The following is a 26,190-nucleotide window of genomic DNA, read 5'->3' on the forward strand; positions in this document are numbered from 1 at the left end:
GACAGAGAGAGATCATAAGTAGGCAGAGAGTGAGGCAGAGAGAGAGGGGGAAGCAGGCTCCCTGCTGAGCAGAGAGCCTGATGCAGGGCTTGATCTTAGGAGCCTGAGATTATGACCTGAGCCGAAGGCAGAAGGCTTTAGCCCACTGAGCCACCTAGGCGCCCCTTCTGAACCCTTTTAAATGAACATTGGGCAAGACCAAGTTTTAAGAGAACTATGTAAGCCTCAAAAGAAATACAACTGCTGACAAGCGAGAATTTCAATAAATAAATATATTGCCCACAAGTAATTACATTTTAAACCACTAATGCCAATAAATGTAATACAAAACACAATGTAGTATGAGTATTGAAAATTTGGATAGCTTGATAGATTTTGAAATCATTTTTAAAGGTAGTTTATTTTCTTCTTCCTTAGCACGGAAGCATAAAAAAATGTACTCAATAAATAAGCAAACAGAAAGACAATCAATCTAATATCAAAGTGACTAGAGAGTTAATGCCAGGTCTCGATTTGTATGCTGACATTCCAGAATATAGAGGACTGGAAGTCAGAGAATCTGTGTAATCTTTGTATTAGGAATGCCCTTGAGTTAACGGGGAAGAAGAACCTTCTCTATTCTATACAAAGGGGTAGATCTAAAGTTATAGTCCTTCAAAAAATCTATCTGAAAAGAGTTCTGCAAGATTTTAAGAAAGTTTTATCCCAAACTTCAGGCCACACAACATATACTCAAATGCTCAATATTCATCCATAACAAGGAACTGAAATAAATATGCATACAGCCTCCAATAGTTTCCAAAACTGTTTCTAAGCACAGACAGGTAAGTTCAAAATCCTCTGTGACAATAATTTGAAAGATAAGTACTAGAAGTATAGAAGAGAAATACATTAGTGGAAAACCTACCTATGCCAGACACTTTACCCATCTTATTTTATTTGATCCTTACAACAACCTGCAAGATGTGTGGTACAGGACACGAAGAGGGCACAGGCTCTAGGGAGCTAAGAGATTACCTGAAACTTCAGATCTAATTAATTGGTGATAAAGTTGAGATTTGAACTCAAGAAATTCTGCCTCTAAAGATTAGTCATATACCAATGACATCACACTGACTTCCAAATGAAGATGTGTAAAAAAGTGCTCTGAGCTCCTACAAGATATTATATAAAATATGTATGAGGCAAGTGTAAATGACGTATCTAAATTTAGGTCTCAGGAAGAAGTCCCTCTTCACTGAATCTGTAACTAGGACTCAATTGCTCATTTTTGTTGGTAAGCTGCCTTTGCATCTTTTGGCATTTTGCTGCTAATGCTCTGCAAACACGGACAGCCTAAGAAAACACAGATGGGCTTACGGAATACAAACCATGGCAACATATGGTATGCATTTAATTCTAACAAAGTGTGTTTTTTAACCTCTGGGTGTCGCCCCATCATTCCTTTATAAGGCTACTCATTTCCAAGAAACATTCCATTTCCAAAAACAGGACAACAGGCCCCACATGTGCCATACGGCCATTCAGATGCACATAAGGTGACTGAATGCCTTTAAGCAAGAACACTTAGCACATGTTTCCTAGCACCATCATATGTAGTTATGAACTGTCTCCCCCTGGATGGTAAGCCCCTTGAGGACAAGTGTCATGCTTGATAGTTCACCTTATTAGCTGTACATGGCGGAGTAACAATGCTATCTGTCATGTAAATAGCACCCCACAACCTATAATTGCTCTTATGGGTAAGACCCCTAACTACATCGTGACATTTGCCACAGCTTCCAGATGAGGCTGGCAGAGGCTAAGCAATTAGCTAGAATCACAAACTAATAATGTTTTCCTCTGGCCACAATAAAAAAGTAGTCATTCCTTGCACTGCACTTCATTTTCTTCCTCTAAGGTTTTATTACAATAATAAGGCCTATTGATGTTTTTATTAAGATAAATATCATATATTGCTTAAATATATGTGTACAAGGCACTGTTCATAGGGCTTCCTATATACTAACTCATCTAATCCTCCTAACACCCATCCCATGAAATAGATGCTGCTTTATCCCCATTTTACAGATGAGGAAACTGAGGCAAAGAGAGAATAATTCATCCAAACTCACAAAACTATTAAGTGGCAGCTCTGAGGTTTGAATCCAGAAAGTCTGGCTCCAGAGTCTGTGCCTTTAACTTATTCCACACTATTCTGCCTGAATAAGAATTTGCAAAGATCCCTGCTCAGGACATGTGAGTGGTTGTTCAACAAGGGGGGAAATGTGTGTTTACTCCTCCCTATGTGATTTATTTGATTATATTCTAAAAGCTTTCTTCATGCCAATAGAACTCCGTGTAAGTACTATACTAAATTTTCCTGTACTGAAGGCATATGTGATGGTTACCTTGACTGACACATAAAATACCCAAAACAAAATATCCCAAGACTTGAGGATTTTTTGTTCTATGAATTAGAGACATGAAAGGAGTGTCTCAGCATCAGAAGTGTTATAAGCTCACATCTGTAAGCCTTTCTTGGAGATTTTCTTATTTCTTATACAAGAATGTTCCCTGTCTGAAATATTTCAGTGTTCACTCTATATCTGAGTTTGAGAATTATCTAATCCTTTTTAATTTTTAATTTTCCTCCACTTTTTCTCCACACATAGGACAGCACTTGCTTTCAATATGATGTTTAACATTTTTTATGTTTTTTTTTAGTCAGCTTGAAAACATGCTAGTAAACATGCAAACATATTGTAAAGGTTAAAATTCGGGGTGTGTATACGTATATCAACAGGAGTTATGAATTATGTATATTCTGAGCCTATATAAATTAGATTTTGAAGAACAAGCATCAGAGTACTCAAGCAGGTCATAATAAGAGATTCTATCTGAAATGTAGAAACTACCTTGAATAAATTATCCATAAGTTAACACTCTCATTACAATGACATATTTATTATTTCTGGGTTTGTGATGTTCCTTTAATGCACTCTGACTAACTGTTCTAATGGCACTTTAAGAAACCATTTCAGACTTTTTCCCCATTGAAATTTAGCACACTTTATTTACATTTGAACTAAAATAATTTAAAATAATGTAATATTAAAAACAATCACCCACTTCCCAATGTGGAATACCATTTTCTTCTGCCCAGAAACATTTAATTAAAGCAGGATATAACTTCAGTAATTATTTTCACACAGAACGACTCTAAAATTAATAGTCACTTGTAAGACTGTTTAAAAATTGGGAGACTGACAATGAAAACAATCTTAAATGCTTTGTTTATGTGACGAAAAGGAGTGATCCTTTAATTCCCTCACACACATTAAACTGATTTCACAGAGTTTCTGTACTAGTGTTTAACATAGTCAAGTGCTTGAGGTTACACAGAATAAACAATCTTGAGATCTTATTGCAAATGTTTGCAATTTATGATGTAAACTGATTTGTGAAAAAATAACAGGATCCATGTCACTGAAGCCAAAAGGGCATTTTTCAGAAATCAAAATAGTTCCGAAATTTGAGCACTGGGTTATACTAAAGTATTACCATCTGAGGATCTACAAAGTTATAAGTGTGGGGAAAAACTCAAAATAGATATTTATCAATTCAGATTCAAGCAAAGGCCTCCGATCTTACCGGGCCCTCCAGTATCTTAAAGTCCTTAATACTAATGATGTCCCGAATAATCTCTTTTAACTCGGTTTTCCCCCCAGGGAAAAAAATCAGGGATTTTGTAGCTCAGGAAGGTTTTGCACACCTTGAAGGGTCTGGGGTGGGGGTGGGGGTGGGGGTGGAGGGAGTGGCGAAATCTCTATTAATTATTTATTACAATTATTGAGTTCCTACCAAAACGACGTGCATGTTGGCCCTTATTTGAATTTAAAGCGAAGACTTCTTCGGACCCTTTCTCAGTGTGGCTTTGGAAACCCTGGGTTTGGAATGTCCCCCCCCACACACCCAGGCGCCTGCGGGCGAGTTTGAGTGGCGGCGCTGGGGGAAAACCCAGGGAGAGCGTGAGTGGGAGGCCGGGCCCGCGGGACGCGGCCCCGACCCGCCGGGAAAGGGGGCCTCGGCCCTCGCTGAGTCTCGGGAGAGCGGACACCCCCGACGCGTGGGTCCCACAGGCCGCGCCCAGCTCAAGTACCGCCGACCGGGCCAAGAAACTTTGGCCTTTCTCGCCCGGCCTGGCCGCCTCCGCAGGCTCCCCGGCGTCCACTGCTCCCCCCCACCCCGCCCCCGGCTGTTGCCGCGCCCAGCCCACCTCGCTCCTGCAGCCGGGGAAGTTCCGGGACGACCTAGGCAGTGCTGCCGCGCCCCCGTCCTGGTCCCCTGGGCCTCGCCTGCCAGGGCCCAGATGTACTTGCTTCCTTTGACCTCAAGCTTCCCCCAAGCTAAGCTGCGAGGACTGGCTGGGCTTCGCGTCGACCGTGCCTCAGGCTGGACCCAGGACGGAATATCTAACTCCCCAGGGCCCAAGTTCTCCCGTGACCTCCGACCTCCGTTGAGGTGCCCGTAGAAATGTCCGAATTAGCGTGGGGGCCTCCACTAGGCTTGGGGCAGGGAGCCTGCGTGTTCCGACCCTCGGGCCGGGCCCCGATGGGAGCGAGCCAGAGGCCTCCCGGCCAAGGCGGCGGGCTTGGCGCGGCGGATTCAAGGTGCACACCACCCCTACGCTGATGCTTACTATGAAAACTAAGGACTGATAAGAGACCTGTCAACTTGTCAACTAGAAGACTTGCAAGGCCTGGGCGCTGAATACGGCCCAAGTCTTATTCAGTGGTCTTTGAAAGCTAAAAAGATAAATATAAAGATATCACCCACGTCTACTCAGAGGAACAGCTTTGAGTGTGCGAGCTCAACCCGGGAGAAGGCCGGGTGGGGAAGACCGGGGCGCTAATGAAAAACGTCAGGCTTTGTCGAAGGGGTGGGAGGTGTCCACTAGGCGCCCTCCGGCCCAAAGGGGGCCCCAATGGACACTGGGGAAACCCTTGATCTTTGCGGGGGATGCCCGCATCCCCAGAACGCTCGCGGGTAGGGAAGGTCCGGGGCCGCGTCTTCGCAGTCTCGACCCACACTTAAACAGGCAACGCTTTTGGGTTTTACTAGAGGTTTCTTCCGGGAGTAGGGGACAGGGGAGGCGGGCGGGAGGGAGAGGATCCTCGGTATTCTAAGGACCGCTAGGCTAGGACCCGGCTTTTCCTAAGTAGGGCCCTTGCTTTTACCTTTTCCTAGATTTAACCAATGAAAAATCTACATGGGCCAAAGCGCTGAATTGGAGAGGGGAGGTGGAAGATTCGCCCTTCCTAGAGCCCTGGTTCCTTTCCGCGGCTTTTACCCACTCCCAAACCTTCAACCCTTGCTTAGGGAGGGTGGTCGACCTGGGGTCGAGTGTCCATTATGCCTCAATTAACCCAGGTAGATTTCGCACCCTGTGATCCCTCTTCCCTTTCTCCTCAAGCTGCTCCCCGAAAAACTTCAAAGGTGAAAGTGCAGCAGAATGAAGAATGAGAGTTTGCCTTAGGGAGTCCATTTTATATTATTTTACATATTACCTGTTCCTTTATTGGTTTGGTGTAAAATCAATCCGGTTTCTATGCTGGGCAGATAAAAAGTGGGTGGAGGTTGCGCTCAGCGATATCGAGAGCCACAGATTCACCATTCTCACGGCCCCTTAAGAGCTGCACGCAGAAGCAGAAGCAAGCGCTTTTCTAAGTTGATGTATTCGAGAGATAGGTACACATTAATCAAAAAGGAAGAAGGAAAGACTATCCCGGAGAGTTTAATAGTAACAGGAACAAAGATGACGCGAACCCCATCAAATGAAACAATACTATTTTCATTCAATTGATCGCAAAGTGTCTTCAATTAATAACTTGGCACTTATTTAAAAGGTTTAACAGAGGTGAAATCGAAACATTTTGTACCAACAACACATCATGAAATAACAGCATCTTCTTCTGTTTAAAATAACTTAATACACTAGAAAAAATATGGCAAATATAAATAACTTTGTTTTCATGGAGAACAAATAGTTACAAAGCTCAACCGCATACTAAAATTCAGTTAAAAGAGCTTTTCCTCTTTCTTGTAAATTAGGAGGAAGAAAAAAAAACTAAGGAGGCTTTCTAGTGATTGGGATACAGATTGCTTAGTCCAGGGTATCCCAGTTTAAATAGTTACATGAATTGAAACAAAAAAAAAAATTTACTTGAATATACACCTTTGTGAGATAAAATGCAAATGTTGTAAGTCAACCATCAGTTCACACATTATAGCCAAAATAAACTTTGTTTGTGTGTATCAACATATTTTACACAAACCTACTGCCTGTATCTAGTTGGATATTATTTAAGGTGAGTGTGACAGGATAGAGAGGGGGAAAAAAACAAGGTTCCCACATAGGACATCAGGAAATCAGCAGGAGGGAATAGAAGGAAGGAGGGAGGAGAGGGGACTAACATTGTTTGAGCGCCTACTATGCGCCAGGAGCCCTCTGAGGCGCTGTACCTTTATTATTTCATTTGGTCTTCTTTTCTTTTTCCTTTCCCCACATTTTCTGCCAGCCTCCGTCTTCTTGGGACAGAGTATAAACTGTTTCCCTTCCAACCTTTTTCTTTTGTCCAACAGGATCAAAGACAGGGCAAAAATTATAGATTTGATATATATCAATTTCCAGATGCTTTTGGTATTGTTTTTCACACTGAAGATAAAAATGGAGTAAGTGCATGTGAGTAAAGCAGGGAGCAGGGAGACACCATCAATGGAATACAAGTAACATGCAAAACCGGAATTTACTGTCAGCAGTCTGGACAGTGCTGCCATAATAATTTCTCAGAGAAATCACAGTCTGTGATAACATTTTTTGTATTAATGTCATTTTTTTTTTCTTCTCCTCGTTTTTGTACTGTCTTCCCTCTTCTTACTCTTCCATACGTGGTGGTTTTTAACTCAAAGCATCGGATTCAACGTAAAAGGAGGCCCGCCTCTCTTATCAAAGTTCTTGTATTAAAGTGAACTTCGCAGAAAAAGGTCAGTTTCAAAACCTGTGAACTTCCCAGCTGCGCACTTTTTAAAATCTTAATTATTTAAATAAGTATACCTCTTCCTTCTGTTTTGCGGTTTTTAGCCCATTAAAAAAAACATACACTTTAAGTTGGTAACACCCCCCCCACCCCATTCTCTCGAGATTCGTCCGGGTTATTCTCCCATATTTTTAAATGTATAAAATACTTTAATTTTTAAAATTTGTTTTTGTTCCTTGGTTCTTTCTCCGATTTCAACTTCTGTCAAATAGCAATAAGTTTAGTTCCCTTCCTCCTTTTTCTTTCTGGTTTATCTTTTCTACTTTTTTTTTTTTTTTTTTTTTCTCATTTTTTATTAACTGGATTTTTATTTCTACGCAAGAGTCCATCGTTGCAGCTTTGCCGTGAGCCACACTCCCGTGTCCCAGCGCTCCCTTGTTCAGTCTCCCTCCAGACTTCCCGAAAACTTGCCCGTACGAAGCCAAATTCTACGCCCTTGGGTAAGTTTATGGTCCGGAGCCACAGAGCTGGTGCGCCTAGGGGGATTCAAGGTCTGGCGCGGAGTCTCGCCCTCCGAGTCTCGGATGTGGAAGGTGGCAAAGGGCGATCAGCGGGGCGGAAAAAGGGTCGGTTCCGGAGGTCCGGAGGGGTTAAACGGAAAGCAGCGGGGCACGGAGGGTTTGCAGGGTGCGCGCCACGCTGGGGGCGCGAATTCGGCGCTGGCGCTGGCGCTGGCGTCACAGACCCAGGGCGGCAGCGTGCTTTTTGGCTTTCAGTCTGAGATCCGCGATGCTGGAGTTCTTGCTGGTGGTCTTGGCTGCTGCGGCGGCAGCCACCACAGAGGCGGCGGAGGCTGAGTCCGCCGCCAAGGTGGCCAGCGGCAGTCCGAAGGGCGGTGCCGGGAACATCATATAGGGCGCGTGCGCGGCCAGGTGCGGGTGCAGGTGGTGGTGCGCGTGCGCCACGGCGCTGTCCAGCTGCAGCTGCGCCTGAACCTGAAAGGACAAGGGCGTCACGTTGCAATGACTATCCTAGGGTGACAACAGAATAGAAACAGAGCATTAACGGCGTCCAGCTTGGTGAGGGGGAAGGCTGGGGCTGGGGACAGGAAAGGGGAGTTTGGCTGACCTTCTCAGTTTGTTACTGAATCTGGGGCGCTGCGGGGATACTCCGGTGCGCCAGAGTCTCTGCAGCTCCTTCAGCACGTCTTACCTCCCTGGGCCCTGGGGGACTCCTGTCTGCAGGAATGTGGCCGCCCCCTCGGAAGCTGGGCCCATCAGAGGGCAACACTGCTATTGTGTTAAAACATCACCCTCCTCAAAATTACAAAGGTAATTTGGAAAGGCTCTCTTGATGCCATCATACAGCTCTTATCCATTAAAGCACTGTAGTAATAGCAAGCAAACTGTAAAACTTTTCCCCGTCACCCGGGGAAAATATTGCATCTTCATCACAACTGGCACAATTGTTAGTACTTCTAACCTTTACTGCTATAACAGTTACCCTTGTTATAAAGCAGATCTTCTTAAAAATGCAGATTCTACTTCAGAAGGTCTGCATTGGGACCTGAGATTCTGCATTTCTAACAATCTCCCAGGTGGTGCTGGTGCTGCAGGCCTGCAGATCACTTTCTGAGTAGTAAGGGTCTCCTTTTAAGACCCCACTCTCTCTCCAATCATTCTCTCTTGCTTCAAAAGCCTAGCATCAGGATGTAAGCTAGAGTCCTGCAGTGTCAAGAGAGCTAAGATCTCCCTAACAGTAACCATCAATACATGGGTACACCCAGATGTCTCCCCAGTCCAGGGTGTTGCCAACTGAGAGCTAATTCTTGACTTCACAGCCCTACCAAGCAGGGGTCCCGGCTGAGGAAGGGGAAGGTCAGGCGCTGGTTGGTAAGGATTGAGCCCTTAGGCTGGGAAAGCAGGGGCGTTTAGAGCACTGGGATTTCCCAGGATTAAATCATTGCTGCAGGCTGTCCTTTTAAAATGTAGTCTTAAAGGTTTCTTTATGCCTAAGAAAAGGATTGCAGAGGCAGGGCATCCCTAGGAAGACCAAGGCTTCTCTCTCTACTAGAGATGAAGCTTTGTTTGCAGAGACAGCTTTTAAAAATCAAGTCTGAGTTGGAAGTACTTTTATTTATTTACTTTTCTTTTTTTCAGAGACATTTATTGTGACTAAGGGATAGGAAATACCTAGAAAAATATTTAGAAAGTTGCCTTAGAAAACACCTTAGGACTAACCTCTGAATTGGATCTGACAAAATCTTAATCAAAAGGCTTTTCCTTCCTCTCCCCAAGTGCAATCTTTAGTGCATTTTTAAAGGACCAGTTGCTGGCCTCAGGCCTCTGCAGGTTTCCCATGAGAACAGAAAGGACTAGGCATGTAGGCCCCTGACATTTTATAGGTTTTTAAAGGGGAGTAGATTTACTATATCATCTCAAAATTATTCTTCAACTGCATGGACACCAACACTAGGACTCAGAGAGGGTATATTCAACAATTCAAGCAAACATCCAGGTCTTTTTACAGTTGAAAACTGGTTGAAACTGGGTTATACTTGCCTGCTGAAATGGCATCCTTAAAGCACCTACGTTGACATAGGGTGCAACTCTACAAGCTTCAAACTGGCTGGCAGCCCCTATGAGAACACCTGTAAAAAAGGGGGGGGGGTAAAACACAATAATGTGAGTTTAATATTTCCAGCATTGTTTCCCAGAGTTCCAAACAATACCAAAATAGAACAAACTCCTTTGAAATTGGACTGTTATCTTCCTAAACAGCTGCCATAATGAAAATAAATGTACTCCCGTACTTTAGTACTCTCATTAACTGCTTTCAGGCAGATTTTAAATAGAGAACATGATTATCTTTCTGACTTTGTATAACAATATTACCCAGTTCTCTTTTTACTTAGAATATCAGATGTTCTTTGAGAAGCATACCTTTATGGAGTTGATTTTCTTGTTTTCTACATTTTGCTCTTCGATTTTGAAACCAAACCTACAAATTGGAAAAATAAAATAAAATCTAGATTTTATGAACTCAAACATATTCCTTTAATTACCAGAGTATACTGAAAAAAAAAAAGTAGTATTTTAGGCAAGGATTGAGAGATATAGCAAGCGATATTTGAATTATAAAAAACACTCTCAATTTCCAAAGTCAAATAATGTAAATGAATGACAAAAAAGAATTTCATAGTCTTTTGCAAGATAAATTGTTTCTTGATAAATTACTATTAGTCCTGGTTTCATCTTTCTACATTATAGAGTCCCCAAGGCCTAAAACTCTCCCTGATACCTGATACTAAAGTGATAATGGGTTTAGATGTTTGCCCAGTAAGACCTGAGAAGAATGTGCTCATTAATAGCCTGTAATATTAATTAGCTTCATCTTCAAGAAAAACCAAACACCAAAGCAAATAGTGACTCTGTTTGGGGGGGGTGGATAAGAGTGGGGGAAGAGGTAATTAGTGCGATAAAAGCCTCACTACAAAGAAGTTTAGAATTTCTCTGTTCCTCTGTGCAGTAGAGTGTAACACAGTAGCAGAATAATTGTGTCATTATCATGATAATTTAATTCGCTTCTACAGAAAAAATCCACTGCTTATGGTTAGGGTAGTAGAAAATAACCCTAAAATTTAAATAAAAGTATGAAAAAATGAAGACCAGCAATAAAGTTCACTTCTTATGAGGGGAAAAAAAAGAAGACAATATTCTGTGAAGAGGGGAAGGTATGAATCAAGTCACTCTGGATACTGTCTTCTCCCACATATTACCTTCTTAAATACACTTGCCAACTTTCAGAGGCAGTATGACAGATTTTTAAAAATTCATACAAAGCTTGTGTTTTTACACTCCAATCATACAGCATTATGTTCCAATAATACAGCATATTGACTGATTCACAAATTAAGGTTTGAAAAAAACTATAAAAGAAAAATACTGCTTCAGAGCTTTTTCTTGTTTTTGAAAGCAAGTGTCATAGTCAATATAAATCTTCAAAAATTCCCCTGCCATTTAGTGTAATAGAAGGGTAGATTTCATGCCAGGGTGGCATCCTTTGTGTAACTCACATGGCCTGAGGCTTCTTGCCTCTTTTTTCCCCTAGAAGAGTTGGAACTGAGATACTAATGCTCATAACTGTAATAATTATCATCATGTCTTTAAGGGGTTGCTGAGCCTCTAGAGATTTGAGTACACACAGCAAAGCAGCAGAGGCTTAAAAAGGAAGAGCAGAGCCTTCTATTGACGGCTGTGATGACCAAGGCAGCCTATTATTACTTTTTCCCTTCAACGTGACTGCTCTGTTTTTGTCCTGATCCTATTACAAGATGCGGGAAGCCCCATAAGAATTGCATAGTTTGCTGCAGATGGTGGTCTCTTCACCCAGAGACCCCGGGAGTATCTGTTACAGTGATACTTTATAACAGCTGCAGATGTTCAGGCCTAAAACTGCTCCATGTGTTCAAACAAATAATGACCATCATTTTCTCCTATTTTATTATTTGAGCGGAAATACAGTCTGAACACTTAAGTGTTTTCTCCATAAAAGCAGAAGGATATGTATGCATGTGTGTATATAATTTTCTACATTGAATGCCCCCAAAGCCTATTGCCATTACTTCCACCCCCACAACCAGTGAAAAAACAAAAAACAAGAAACCTGCTCCAATTCTAACTTCATCACATATGGCACTTGTTGGGTGTTGGACTCTGGGAATGCCAATATTAAGATATGTAAGTTGTTATAAAATCAAGTTCTGTAGGTTCAGGTTTGCTGTCCTGGTTAAGTGAGGGAACAAAGAGTGACCAAAATGCATTTCTGTCTCCACTGTTTTACACACAGTTTGAGATCGACTGCTAACGGCAAACTGTAAATTTCCACACTTAACAGTTGCTAATTTTCTTTATAGTCTGTACATCTATAAACCTAATTGGCATATCCGCTTGGCAACCCTAGACCCCGGAGCAGGCCCTCAAGGAAAACCAACTCAGGCGAACAAAATATTCGTTGTAACTTTTAAGGCATCCAGAAGATAAAACGTTTTCTGTGGGATTTTTTTTTAAGGCTTATAAAAGTAGGCCCATTAGGATTAAACCACATTAAAGGCATCGTAAGGCGAGGAGGGGGGGGTGGTGGTGGTTGTGGTTTATAGAAACTCTGGGAGCAAGCCCAGCACAGCTTTCTTCTGCTGGGAACATATGTTGGGATGGGGTGGGGGGTAGGCTACAAGACTAAGATTTACTTTGGAAAATAAGACCTCTAGTAAAGATATCCCATCCCTTCTCACCTCACTCCATATTCTTGAACCTGCGCCCTCCGTGTGTGTCTCCCAAGCGGCCTCTCTAACCCCACGTGTGCCCCTCCTCCACTCCCCGCGCCCTGCCTTGACCTCCTCACAGCTGGATACCTGCACTCGGGCTTCGGACAGTCCCAGCCTTTGGCTCAGTTCCTCGCGCATGAAAGCGTCTGGGTAGTGGGTCTCATCGAAAAGCCTCTCCAGTTCGTTGAGTTGTTCCAGAGTGAAATTGGTCCGACTTCGCCTCTGCTTGATTTTGGTCTGGCCTTCGTCTTCCATCCCTTTTGCATCCTCCTTGCGATCCTTCAGCTCTGGGGACACTGGAGGGGGAACCACAAATAAGCCACGCATATGTCCATGTGCGCACAACACACACACACACACACACACACACACGTACGTACAAAAACAACACAGCTAATCCTGCTACTAGATTTGTCTACAAAATGATGGAGGATCCTGCCCCCTCCCGGAGTTCCTGTCTAGTCCCTCACCCTGTCCTGAGGAAGAGGATTCTGGAGACGCGAGATCAACTCTGGGCGACCGCCTGCCCGCAGCTATTCACCCACTCACCCCTTCGCAACTGTAGCCTCAACTCACCTCCTCACTGTTCGCTCCACCACCCCCAGCCCTCCCCCGCGAACACCAAATCCATTCCACTCAACCTCTCTCGCACTCACCCTCTCCCTCGCAGGCACGGCATCAAGAGCGCCGCGCCCGGCCAGACATAGAATCCGGTCGGGGCAGAAGGGCGCGGCGAGGCCACGCACCGGCTTCTCACCGGCTACTCCCAGGATGCTGGGCTATTCTCAGGCCTGCTCCGACCGTCGCTGGCTCTCTGTTTCTCTAAACTTGCTGCTCTAATTTGGGAACAATTGGGCCCAAGGGTCGCAGCGGCGGAAAAAGACCCGTTGCTGAGCGGCACTGGGAGCCGCATCTCCGGGCTTTCGGTGCTGACCCAAGGCTCAAGCCTAACCCTGCGGAGGACCACTGGCGGCCAAGCAGTCCCTACCCCCCATGCCGGACACTGGTGCCTGAGCAGAGGCACCCACGCCATGTTGGCTGCCTGAAGGGCTTGCGGCTCACGCCAGGCCAAAAGGCGAGAGCGGAGATAACTAGCTTCGCGAGGCGCGCGAAACAGACCGCTGCCTCAGTTCTCTCCTTCTCCCTCCCCATTGGAAAGGCAGACTCGACCCTAAATGCTTAAACCCACAGAGATCAACAGGTTCAAGCAGAACATTCGTGATCCTTGGTTTCTATTGGTTGCGCAAAGCCTTTTCATTCATCTAGCAGTACCGTTGTTTAATAAAATATGCATTTTTTTTTCTGCTCTGGGTTTGCACACATCCGTTGCTACTTTACTGTCCTTCCTTCTCCCTTAAAAAAACAGGAGCTCTGCTAGTGTGAGCATACAGAGTCACCGGAGGGATATATATTTAGGCCAAAGGGCAGTGATCAGGGGAGCCCATATCAACATAAGCTGCCCTCTGGAACCTTCATCCTCTGCGCCTGAGTCGGAGCCTTGGGTTTTTTATAAGGTGTCAAAGCTGAGTTTGGATAGTCGAGGCTGTTTGCAGTTCTTCCTAGCCCAGGATCCCGATCAGCATGGGTGTTAAAAATCATTTCCGGAAGAGCCAGCCTGCAGAGAAATTAATACTTGTCCTGAGCTTGTAAATCAACAATCCCAGGACTGTGTCTGCCCGGGTTCAGACCCTAACCGCGCGATGCGGTGGGCTGGTGTACCCTGGGCCTGGAGCAGCGGACTCACTCCTGGGAGGCTGCACTGGCCGCCTGTCAGCTGTGCCACCATTTTCCAAATTTAGGAGGACCTGCTGCCTGGTCTGGGAGAAGAAGAGCCTCTAGATCCCAGCCCAGTCTAGCAGTCTAGCTACCATGATCTTAAGTGTTGCCTGCATTTCTTGTACTCAGAGTTCGTTTTGTAGACATTCGTCCTTCCACGGGAGAGGAAGCAGATAACATTACAGCTAACATTCGGAGCCAAGTTAATAAAATATTTCCACTGATATTGTAATGAAATTTAAATATGAAAGCACACCCTTCAGATTCTACTTAAGGGTCGAGAAGGCTTTGTCTATTTCATGTCATTCACAGTGGATGCCTTTCAAACTTTTGGAGCTTCAAAGAGAAAGATGTCCACATTTCCACTTGATTAATAGACTTAATATAATCTTTATTTTGCCCCCAAATTTCATTTATTGGCCTAAACAGGAACAGACCGTGTTATAAACAACTTAATTGCTTGCTTAAATATGTGATTCTACGCATGTCACATATTTTCCTAATTGGAAAAATATGGCAGCACACCAGTTACTGCAGGCACCAAGTGCCAAATTAATTTTATTGTTGAACTCTTTTGAATTGGTACAGGACGCTCCACCATCTAGATAAAGCCATTTCCTAACACTTTGCTGGCACCAAAGGATTCCTCACACACCCCCCTCCCAAAAAACCAGAGTACTAAAGGATTCGAAACAGCAATGGAATTGTGTAAATATCGAAAAACCCACCAAAAAAGGGAGCCTAACGTGTCTCCCGAGAGAACAGTCTAGACTGCCTTGGCCCTGTTCGATCTTAATAGCTCAAAGAGAATGAGAAGTTTTGACCTCCAAGATCTGAGAAGCCAGGATCTTCGTGGACTTCGAGTGGATCTTAGCCGCGGCCAGAAACCCTGGGGCGACCTAAGAGTGAAATCTCTCTCTCCCCTCTCTCCTTCCTGTCTTTTTCTTTCTTTCTCAGGCCTAGGAAAGGGGCTCCCGCAAACTCGGCGCTAGATGATAACCATAATCCCGCCGCCTGGCCCAGCTGCTGTCAGCACCCCCGCCGCAGCCCGGCCCAGCGAACTTCCCCACCCGCCCGCTGGCCGTCTGGGCTGCCGGCCCATCCTCCGACTGGTGAAACGCGCTACAGTGGAACGGGCAAAGCCGGAGCATCTGAAAAGGGCGCGCGCAAACCCCACGCCCCCCGTCTTCACAAACACTCGGACCCCACCCACGACCGTGCACACCACGGGACTCCCACCCCTCCATCATCACTCTAGCTTCCAAAGCTGGGGTCCAAGGGCCCTGTCCGCGTCCCGCCCCTCTCCCGGCTGGGCCTCGGAGTCCTCTTTTGCCTGAGAGGAGTCAGGAAGGCGGGAAGGGGAATCGCGGCTGGGGTTTTAGGCCGTTACCCTCGGTGAGCCGCGGGCTGCCAGGCTCCCTGCTTCTCTCAGCGGCGCCCATGTCCAGCTCCCGGACGGGAGAGCGCCCTCCTCCAGCTCCTCCGCCTGCTCCTCCTCCTCCTGCACCTCCTCCGCCTCCTCCGCCTCCGCCTCCGCCTCCTCCTCCGCCGCCGCCTCCGCCGGCCGCCCGGACTGCCGGGCTGCTGCGGTCGTCTCTGCCCGGCTCCGCGCAGCCCGTCGGCTCCTTGGTCCCGCGCAGCGGCCCGCTCTCCAGCACTTCTCGGTATGTGATCGCCTCCTTCTTCTCCTTCACTTTCTGGTCAAAAGACTTAGAGACGAACGCCGTAAGTTCTTCCATCGCCGCCGAAGCCGGTCAGCCCCGCGCTCAACCTCTCCCAGTCGAGCCCCGCTCTTTTTTTCCTTCTTCTTTTTTTACTGCTCCAACCCCCCCAATAATAACACATCAATGGGGCAGGGGGTGGGGGAGGAGCTGGAGGAGGAGGAAGAAGAAGAAGAAAAAAAAGAAGAGAAGAAAGAAGAAAGAGGAGGAGAAGTAGGAGAAAAAGAAGTAAGAAGAGGAGGAGGAGGAAGAAGAGAAGGAGGAGAAAGAAAAGAAGGAGGAGGAGGAGGAGGAGGAGGAGGAGGAGGAGGAGGAGAGGGGAAGGGGCGGGGGCCGCAGGAGGGAAATGGGAACTGATGCTTCCCTGCCGGAGCGCGCTTGTTCAATGTTAAGATCTTTGACAATTCTTCCTGCGGAGAGTTCAGATCTGATAGCAATGCTGCGCTTGAAGTCTCACTATTTATACTTCGCAAAGGCGGCCCCTTGTTCTGAGTAAATTACCTCCCCTTCGCAACTCGGAGGGAGCCCCTTCCTGGGGAAGCACCCGCACCACTACCTGGGGCGGGGGGGGGGTGGGAGGGAGAAAGAGAGAGAGAGAGAAAGAGGTTGGGGGGAGAGAGAGAGAGAGAGAGAGAGATTGAGATTGATTGAGGCTGGAGTCCAGGCAGGCTGGAGCAGGAGTGGGAGGGCAGAGAAGGGGACGGGAGGGGGCGGGAAAAGGAGGCCGGTCCCAGGCCGTCCGGGTTTTCAGATAGCCTCGGCCGCCTGTGCTCTTGGCCATTAATCCAGGATTGACGAGAATCCCTAATTAATTTAATTAGGCGTGGATTTTGCGTTGGTGTCACGATTCAGTTAAACACTGGGGACCTGGACCTACTCCGCCGGGGCGTGGCCAAGAGGAAACTGACAAGTGCGCGGCTGCGGGAGTCAATCGGGTATCCGGACTGGGCATTCGACCCCACAACCTCGCACCGCGTCAGGGTGCAGCGCAACTGCTCCTCCCCGCCTTGCTGCCAGGCTTCTTTGACCTGCATTAGGCGCCCCGCACCCCAATTCCGTATCCTGGTCCTGTGTCCCAATCCTACATCCTCCACATCAACCCACACAGCTCGGCAACCTGGGTTCACAAACCTGCTCAGAGTCAGGGTCCTTTACAGCTTTCCAGACCCGCGCGGCTCCTTAAGGGGCTTCCCGGCTCGCAGCCAGAGCTGAGCTTGGGTCTTCACTAAGCTCCCCGCCCAGGGGAGTTTGTGATTCACCCCACTACTCGTGCCCTGGAGCCCAGGCCAACACCTCTACAGACAAACCCAACTCGTAGGGGCCAGTCTATTTAACACATTTCCCGAGCAGCTGTTCCCTGACAGATTCCATTTTAAAGTGTTTCTTTAGCGCCTGGTCAAGGACAGTTTGACTTCGTTCCCTCTTTGAGGTCTCAGGATCCTGATCCCTTTTCCCTTACAACTCCCTAAACCCGGACCCCTCCCACTAAAGGTCTTCTTTAGCATCCTCAGAAACATTCTAGTTGATTTCCTAATCTTGAAAAGCGAATTATTATCCCTCTTTGAGTTTGAAAAAAAATTCATGTTAAGTTTATGCCCCATCTAATTTTTTTTTTTTTTTAAATCATGGACTATTCAAGAAGAGAGTCACCGGGAGAAAGGTCTCTCTCTCTCCCTGTCAAAGCCACAATTTAAAATTCTATTCCTGGACTATTTTCATCGAAATAGTTTGTTATATGGAAGGAACATCTATATTACTGAGTCATTTGTCCTGTGTAGGGCAAAGCTTGCAGTGAGCGGTGTGGCCATGTATATATCTCACACAAGAATATTTACATAAGAAAGATAATTACTCTAGCCTACAAACAAATATATCTCTCCAAGTGTGGTTTGGGGGACATTTTCAAGTAGTATGAATATTAATGCAGGTTTTCTTCTGATGTTAAATGTAAGTTGTTCATTTTCTTGGATCTGATACTCTCAGGAAAAATAAAAGCAGTTACAGAAATGTGATAGGTCTACTTCTGCCCTTCGATTGAGGCATGAACAGATAATTTGAAAACTATCATCAAAACAATCTGAATCATTTGTAAAAAGAGAAAACAATTATATCATCAGTGGTTCTAGAATATATAAAAATAGAGGCTATATGTACCTTTGTCATTCTATATATACTACTCTTCAGATTAAAATGTTCACATTTAAGTGAATTTAAGGAAAATGAAAATCATACTTCTTAGGAATGTTACTTTGTCTTTTTTTTTTCTTTTGAATTCTGAAGTTGTCCTTTGTTCTTCTTATTTAGGGGAAATAATTAAAATCTTTGTTTCCAGTAGCAATAGCTTTTAGGTATTAATGAGTTATATGAGTGCTTGCTTCTATTTTATCACACTGCAAAAAAGACTCACATACTCACATTTTTCAAAGTTATGAATTTAGAAACATGATTTTACATTTAGTCTTGGTTTCCTACTTGTAACCACTTCAATTCTGATATTATCAGAGAATAACCATAAAACTTTAATCCTTTATGAAAATCCATCTTTCAGGTTATTTAGCAGAATGACCAGGAATGGGGTCAGCTAAATAGATGTGGTGCTCAAAGAGCTCTAAAACTGAGGTGTTAAATGTGTATTCACAAACACCTCCAACATAATCACTATTAGAAGTCTGGCAAGGGATCAGGAGACTCAATAGCTACTTTTAAAATTCTGTCTACTGAGCTTGAGGGAAAGATGACCACTTTAAAGGTGATCAGGGAAGTCTCAGACACAATCATCATGGAACTCACACCAAATAGATTTTTCCCATAGATTTTTCTGGCATATGGGCTTTTTGTATACATTTAGGAATAGTAGTGTTAATATCAAATGCGGATGTGAGAAATCTGCAGTGCCTTCCCACAGATTTCCACTGGCCCAGGGGAAGTTTAGTTAAAAACCAACATCAACAAAGTTTTAAAATCATATGCTAATAAATGCTCATGAAGTTCTAAGGATGTTTCATTAGATAAAAAATTTTTTCTTGAGACAGAGTTTTTCAAAACGTGGTTTTGGTAAAAAGAAAAAAAAAAAACCAACAGCAACACTGAATAAAGTTTAGTTGACAACCTGCAGACAGATACACAGGTTCCAATGAAATTCAGGACGCCAATCTCCCCCCACTCCCCAGCTCTTGAATTATTTAAAATAAACGTGTAGTGTAGTAGTTAAGTTTTAAAACGGTCCCTCAAAACTGGTTATTTAAGGTAAAGTCATTTATGAGCAATATATTTGTGGAGGTGATTTTCACCCTCTCAAACCGTCAGCGGAAAACTCTAGCCTGGATATCTATCAGTTGACGAGTTGGTTCTTGAAGTCTACCCAAACCAAGGCCAAGGGTTTATTCACCTCCTTTAGGTTTCTTACAGATAAATAATGTAGTATGAGTTACAGAAAATGCTGAATCGCTGTAATTTTTATTGGTTTAAACAACAACAAAAAATCTATACGTTTAATTTCTCTTTCAGAAGAAACCTCGGCTCCCTGCCTCAGGCAGCCTTCTCCCATTCCTCCACCAACCCGTTAACTTTAATGTGGGAAACTAATTTGCACCCAACCTGTGAATGCCTTCACCTTCAGGGTAGAAGAAACACCGATTTTAATGCATTTTTGCAAATAAATCATTAGAGTTTAATCACATACGACTCTACACAGACACACTCCCATGATTTATTATCGTTGGGCTAGTTTCTTCCTCCCCCAGAGTGAGATAACTAATTTTGCTACGTGTGGTGTCTTAAACATAACTTCCTACGATGCAGATTTGTTTACTGATTGTCTAAGACGATAGCGACGGTTACTAAGGCAATAACACTTTTCAGTCTTCACCTTTATTGCTTTTTGGGAAACAACAACAACAACAAAAAATCAAATAAGCAAGAACGCAAAACCAACACCAAACAAAAAATTGGCGGCGTGACAATCTACTCCCTCGGTACTCCTCTAACTCCTGGCAGTCTCTATCGATGCACTCGGAAGCTCGGCTGAGGCTGCCTGGCGCTGGAACCAGGAAGGCGGTGAGCTTAAACTGAACCAAGTTCGGAGGACGGCAGCGGCGCCCAGATTTGAAGGAAGGTTTTTTGGTCTGTGGCGCTTGCAAGTCAACCGGAGGCGTGAAGCCGGAGGCCAGGACCCAGGTGATGCCCGCATCCGGAACCTGGGAGGCGGCGGCTGCGGGCGCAAGGTTCCGAGGCCCTGCTCCGGCGAGAAGCGGCGCGGGGCCTGGCGCAGTTCGCCAGGAAGGCGACGTGGAGCGGGGGTGGAGGGGGTGGTGGGTGGCGGCCGCGAGGCTTGCGGAGCGGCGCAGCACGCATGCGCCCGGTACCTGGCGCTTTCTGACCCTTGAAGTCTAAGTTAGGGTCTTTGGGTGGTGGGTACCTCTGGGGTACTGTGCGGTCGCAGGCCTCAAGCTAGGCCTTCAGTCTGGTGGTGGTGAGGAAGAGTTAACCAGCTCTAAATTCTCTTCATACCTAGACCACACCTCCATCTGCACCCCCAGTCCCTGGTTCTCCATCACTGCTTTTGGGTTTCTGTGCTCATCTTGCAGTGTGTTGGTGCTTCGTCACTAGCTATAGTAGGATGGAGCAAGAGGGAGGCTGCAGCCTGGTGCACTCTACCCCACTCACTCTGCTGTCGGTACTTGAGATCCACCTCTTTCCCTCCCTGTCCCCCTTCCGCGCTCCCACTCTTGCTGAGAGAGAGATGGTGCTGGGTGAGGTGGACTTAACTTCCTTCACATATAAATATACTCGCTTTAAACGTTCAGTTTCCTTGACCTCAGAATTTTTGGCCTTGTGGTCATATGACCACCTTTATGGGCTTCCTTAGGAGCACATGGCTGCCCTTAATCTCTATTCACTTTGGTGAGAGGTTATAATGCACTACTTAGATATGTTGTGGACTCATGATTTTAGATCAGCCTTAGCATAACTTCTATCTTAGAGGTTATACATATTTAAATGTACACTGGAAGCCCAGATTTTTTGTTGTTAATTGCGTTTTCAGAATTAGCACCAAACTATTCGAGTTTCAACTAAGTAGGTACTAGGTATTTACATAAATCAAATATTTTTTTCTGTTACAAAAAAGTATTCCAGCGCTCATCTAAACATAAACGCTCTAAGTGAGGGGAATATGCAGAATTCTCAGGTTTAAGGATTTGAATATGGCAGGTGCAACCTTGTGGGGAACTGTGTATCCTGTCTAGCTTTAGAGTCTATAAATACTCACTTTCTTTACAAGCAAAGGAGATTTCCTGCCAAGTGGTGGTAACACTTTACTACTGTTACGGTCTTCAATAAGAGAGCTAAAAATGTTTGAAATAGAAAAAAAAAATTAAAGGCAGCTGGTATGTATTAATTGGCCTTACCAGTTCCACCAGTCTTAGCAAAAAGTTGTGTTAAGAGTTGGAAAACTTCTGTAATGATTTTGTTACAGTAAATGTATAGATGAATTTTCTGCTTTCATTTTCAAACCATTGGGGAGAAATTCTTAGGACTGATAATGCTCTTTAAAAAAAGAGATGCTAGTTTACAAATTTTTAATTATGATAGGTGTGTTTTTGACAATTCTGTGTCTTTTTTGAAATTTGCTGTGTTATCTTAAATTAGAATTTTACCACAGTTCTTTTACTGCGTTTGCATGGCTTTGTACTTGTTTGTGGATTTCTTCCTATGCTAAAATGCTATTAGCCCCATTTTTACTTTACCTTTTTGAGGTGGATTTCCCATTGACATGACTTTTTTTTTTTTAAGCCATGTGTCAAAGATTAAAAAATATAGTTTGATGTACTAATGGATGAGTAGTAGAGAAATAATTATAAACTGTCATGTTCTCTAGGAATCTTTTTTCCCTCTACCTGTTTTCTGAAAAAGGCTAACTGCTTCATGTACCTTTATTAACAACTAGACAAAGGAACTACTTGTGTATACCTTTGAGCTTTCTTTTGAATGATCACATCTTGGCTTCATGTCTTCAGTAAGTCATTTGAACTTTTCAGTGAGATGTTTTTGTAAATAGATGTCCTGTTGTAGTCATTACCTCTCCTGGTTTCAATTTGGTAGTGGGAGTATTTGGGGGAGGTTTGCAACCAGGAGTCTGTAACCAGGAAGTACTAGAAGACAGAAGGGGACAGAAAACCAAGAGCTGTAGGAGTTCATTCCTGTAGTTGGGTTTTCTGTTTACAGGTAGATTGAAAAATTATTATCTTTTGGGGCTTCTAAAAATCTCTGCTCAGTTCATTATTGCCCTTATCAGAAAGAGTTATTAATGTGTCTTTTCATGTACTATACCATACAGTGGAGTTAAGTATAAGGAGTTCTTTCTTACTAGGAGTGTGTAATATAAATTGACGACCTTGACTTGAATGAGCAAGTATATTCAATTGTATGCCAATGATATTATGGGCATCCAGAAGTGAGTATATATCTAGGGTGGTGAGTAGGAATTCAGTACCCGTCATTGATGGAGAAGACAATTTTTGGATCTATCTCTCATTTGCTCTTGTTCAGTTTTCTGAATAAATATTTGAAGTTAACTATAATAAGTGTAGGGGCTTCTGCAGTCTCTTGAGGATTGATTATACTTCAGAGTAATTTTTCTGAAGTGTAAATATGTTACTTGAAAATGTATTTATAGTTTGGTGACATGGTTTTTAAACTTTTTATTTAGTGTCTTTAAGGAAAGGCTTTATACCTACCATTATTTTTTCTGGGTTAAATGTAATCATTCTTCTATTATGGGTGAATTATGTTGTTTGAAATTAAAACAAAGAAAAATGTATACTTACCTCCAATTCTCTATTTTTCTTCCAGTCAACAATAAGATATGTAATTAAATCTGTGTCCTTTTTTTTTTCTACTTCTTTATGCTTTATGTGGGCACTTAATAAGCTGAACAAGAAAGGAGAATGGAAATAACTGTAGATACCTTAGAGCAATGGTTCTCAAACTTTCTAGTTTTAGGATTCCTTTACACTTTTAGAAATTATTGTGGACTCCAAGAACTTTTATCTATATGGGCTATATCTGTAAATACTGCCTTACTAGCAATTACATGAGCAAATTTTGAATATTTATTAATCCACTTAAAAATAATAATAAGCCCATTACATGGTAACATAAATAAGACATTAGTATGAAAAATAACTATATTTTCCAGAACACACTTAGTGAGAAAAGTAACATTATTTTCCACTTTTGCAACCCTCTAATGTCTGGCTTAATAGAAGATAATTGGATTCTTATATCTGCTTTTGCGTTCCATTGTGATGAGTTGTTTTGATTGAAATATATAAAGAAAATCTGGTGTTGGAAAAAAGTATTTTAATAGCCTTTGCCGATAATTACTTCTTTCATACTACACTAAAACTTGACAAGTAGTAGTTTAAAGGTTAGTTGCAGTCTGGTTTTTGAAAACACGTCAATGACTTTGTAGTCTATCACATTAAAATCTATGGGTTTGTCTTATACTGTGAGTGGATTTTTTTTTTACCTAGGCATGATTCTATGAGATCCTGAATTGGCCTATGGGAGAATAGTGGTTCACTGAGTTACGCATACCTTCTGAATTTTGAGTCTTTATTATGTAATTTAAAAAATTTACATTTTTGAATATCACCACTGATCTCAACACAGAAATTGTCAAGTACTGAGTGGGAAGCTGTCACTCTCAGGGTGGTGGGTACAAGTTATCCTAAGTTCTAATTTTTGCTTAAGAGCTCAGATTTTATCATGGGTAACAAATAATGTCAGCTTTCCTTGAAATGAAAAAGTCTTTTCATTGGTTTTTGGGCAAATGTCTGCCTAATACCCAAGTCTGAATAGTCATAGTTAGTTCTTTAGAGATAGTGTCATGATAAAAGCTTGTTCAATTTGAAATTTGTTTGTATTAACACTTTTTCTCAAAATAACCATTATTCTTTAATATGCAGCAGTGGGTAAGTGTAGTTCCCATTTCATCATACAGAATATTAAAAAGATATGTGTTCAAGGTTTAAAATTTATGAAGTTAATGATTTTTACTCTTCTGTCTAGGACATTCTTAAGTGAAACTGTCTTAAAAAAATTTCTTTTAAACTGTGTGTTGCAGTGAAGAATATAATGTCCACTACAGTGGTCATACAGTACAGTTTGGTGCCATTTCCTTGATTCCTGTTAAGGCACCAGCAGTTTTGCCTATTATTAGTTTTATTTACATCATCAGTACAAAAGTCAACCCAGTGAAAAAGATAAATCATGTTTCAGTATTATAGTGAAAATAGTTTTGACCTCTTGGATCCTCTGAAAGGTTTTTAAGGACCCTCAGGGACCTACAGACCCCATTTTGAGAATTGCTGTTCCATTTCAAGCACAAGCTATAGGGCAAGGATTTTTGTTTCTTGTTCTCTGATGTATCTCTTATATCTAAGCCCAATACCATCCTGAGACTTTATACCTATCTCTACTGTTAGATTTTCTGGATCTGGATCATCTTTTTGGTTTACTCTCTACTTTTGGTGGAGTACATCCTCTGGTAGTTTCCTAAGAAAGGGTGAATGCAAGGTATAATTTTGAGACTGCATATTTGAAAGTGTCTTTATTCTGATCTCTTACTAGATCAGTGATTGGGCTGAATATAGAGAGGTTGAAAGTCATTTTCACTTAGATATATGAAGGCAAGTCTTTTTTGTTTTTTGTGTTGCTTTACACCATTTTTTTCTCTTAAGAAGTTTCTAGGGGCGCCTGGGTGGCTCAGTGGTTTAAGCCTCTGCCTTCAGCTCAGGTCATGATCTCGGGGTCCTGGGATCGAGCCCCGCATCGGGCTCTCTGCTCAGCGGGGAGCCTGCTTCCCCCTCTCTCTCTGCCTGCCTCTCTGCCTGCTTGTGATCTCTCTCTATCAAATAAATAAATAAAAATGTTTGGAAAAAAAAAAAAGAAGTTTCTAGGATCTGTATATGGCTGTTGTCTGTATTTTTCTGAGCTATGTGTGGTATATGTCTTTTTTTTTTTTTTTTTTTAAAGATTTACTTATTTTAGAGAGAGAGCTTGCACATGAGCTGGGGGAAGGGCAGAGGGAGAAAGAATCCTCAAGCAAACTCCCCACTGAGTATGGAGCTTGAGGTGGAGAAGGGACCTCAGTCCCAGAATCTTGAGACCCTGAGACCCTGAGCTGAAACCAAAAGTGGCCACTTAACTGACTAAGCCACCCAGGTGCCCCTGGTGTAAATCTTTTATTAATTCATTGTTCTGGGGATTTAAAGCAGTTGATATCTTTCAATTCTGGAAATTCTTTGGGTGTTTTTCTATATCTCCTTTTTGCATTCTTTTTTTATGAAATGCATATTGATTGGATATTGGATTTTCTAGATTGATCTTCTTTTACCTCCCGTTTTTTATCTTTTTCTTTCTCCTTTCTGTGAGTCCTTTGACCTTATGTTCTAACCCTATTGTATTTTTTTCTTACAAATTATCATTTGCTTATGTTTAAAGCTTTCCTGTTCTTTGAGTGTTCCTCCTATTTTTGTTTGCTGGATCATCTTCTCATGTGTTTCTGGGGATATTAACAGTAATTTTTTTTTATGTCTCTTGTTTACTACAAGTTGCTTTTATTCTTTCTGTTTTGGTTTCTGTCTCTTAGGATAAAGGCTTTCATCATGTGACTGGTTACCTTTCATTGTATAATTGCTAAAAAGTTTAAAAAGTTTACGGAGAAAAGTTTACTGTGTTTAAGGTTTGGGTTTGGTAACTGGTGGGCTTGGTGATAGGGTGATTGGATAAGAGCCTGGCCTTTTTTCCCCGGGGGAGCTTCAAATATTTGTATACCTTTTTTGACTATTCAGTTTTTGCAAAGAATCCTTTTCCAGAATTCTTGGATCCAAGCACATTAGTGCTGCAGTATTTCCCATTAGATTGAAGACTTTCACTTTCCTTTAACTTTTAGTTTAGCATCTTTCTGCCCTCTTTTACTGTGTGCCTAGAACTCTGCTTATTGTTTCATTATTTTCCTAAAAAAACCCCTCACCTTTCCTGCTGAGTTTGGGGAGGAGTAATCACTTGTCTGGTTTGGGTCAGGGAAGGGGCCTGGGCGATTACTTCTTTTACAGATTTTCAACTCCTCTGTGTTTTAGTCTTGACCTGTTGTGCTGGCTATGGTATCTGGTGTCTCAAATTCCTGAGCCTTTCTGATTTTTGCTGGGTGAATTGGCTTTTCTCTTGTTGCAATTCTCTGCAGTTGTGTGATATTCAGCTTTCTTAGCTCTAGATCCTCCATCTGTTTTTCATTTGCTGAAAATTTATTGACATATCTTGTCTGCTGTTCCTGTTTTCTCTT

General features: G+C 43.2%; 2 protein-coding genes across 3 annotated transcripts in view; one reads left to right on the top strand and one right to left on the bottom strand.

Moving 5' to 3' along the window:
• Positions 1-5,760: 5,760 nt before the first annotated feature.
• On the bottom strand, positions 5,761-15,950 carry SHOX2 (short stature homeobox 2). Of its 2 annotated transcripts, none has more exons than XM_044251681.1 (5): positions 15,512-15,950; positions 12,433-12,641; positions 9,962-10,019; positions 9,581-9,669; positions 5,761-8,014 (listed from the first exon to the last, which is right to left on the bottom strand). In XM_044251681.1, the coding sequence occupies exons 1-5, from the start codon at positions 15,858-15,860 to the stop codon at positions 7,757-7,759; spliced, it is 963 nt and encodes a 320-aa protein (XP_044107616.1). In that variant the 5' UTR covers positions 15,861-15,950; the 3' UTR covers positions 5,761-7,756. The 2 variants fall into 2 exon arrangements, with proteins under 2 accessions (XP_044107616.1, XP_044107615.1); XM_044251680.1 differs by having other exon boundaries at positions 5,761-8,050.
• A 238-nt stretch (positions 15,951-16,188) lies between these two features.
• Positions 16,189-26,190, top strand: part of LOC122910087 (splicing regulatory glutamine/lysine-rich protein 1-like) — a 111,797-nt gene continuing 101,795 nt past the window's right edge. The window contains exons 1-3 of the mRNA XM_044254810.1: positions 16,189-16,334; positions 16,664-16,899; positions 19,839-20,018. Coding sequence (XP_044110745.1) covers positions 16,189-16,334; positions 16,664-16,899; positions 19,839-20,018 — 562 coding nt within the window. The remainder of the gene's footprint in view (positions 16,335-16,663; positions 16,900-19,838; positions 20,019-26,190) is intronic.

This window comes from Neovison vison, chromosome 6, assembly GCF_020171115.1.
Source record: "Neovison vison isolate M4711 chromosome 6, ASM_NN_V1, whole genome shotgun sequence".
NCBI lineage: Eukaryota > Metazoa > Chordata > Mammalia > Carnivora > Mustelidae > Neogale > Neogale vison.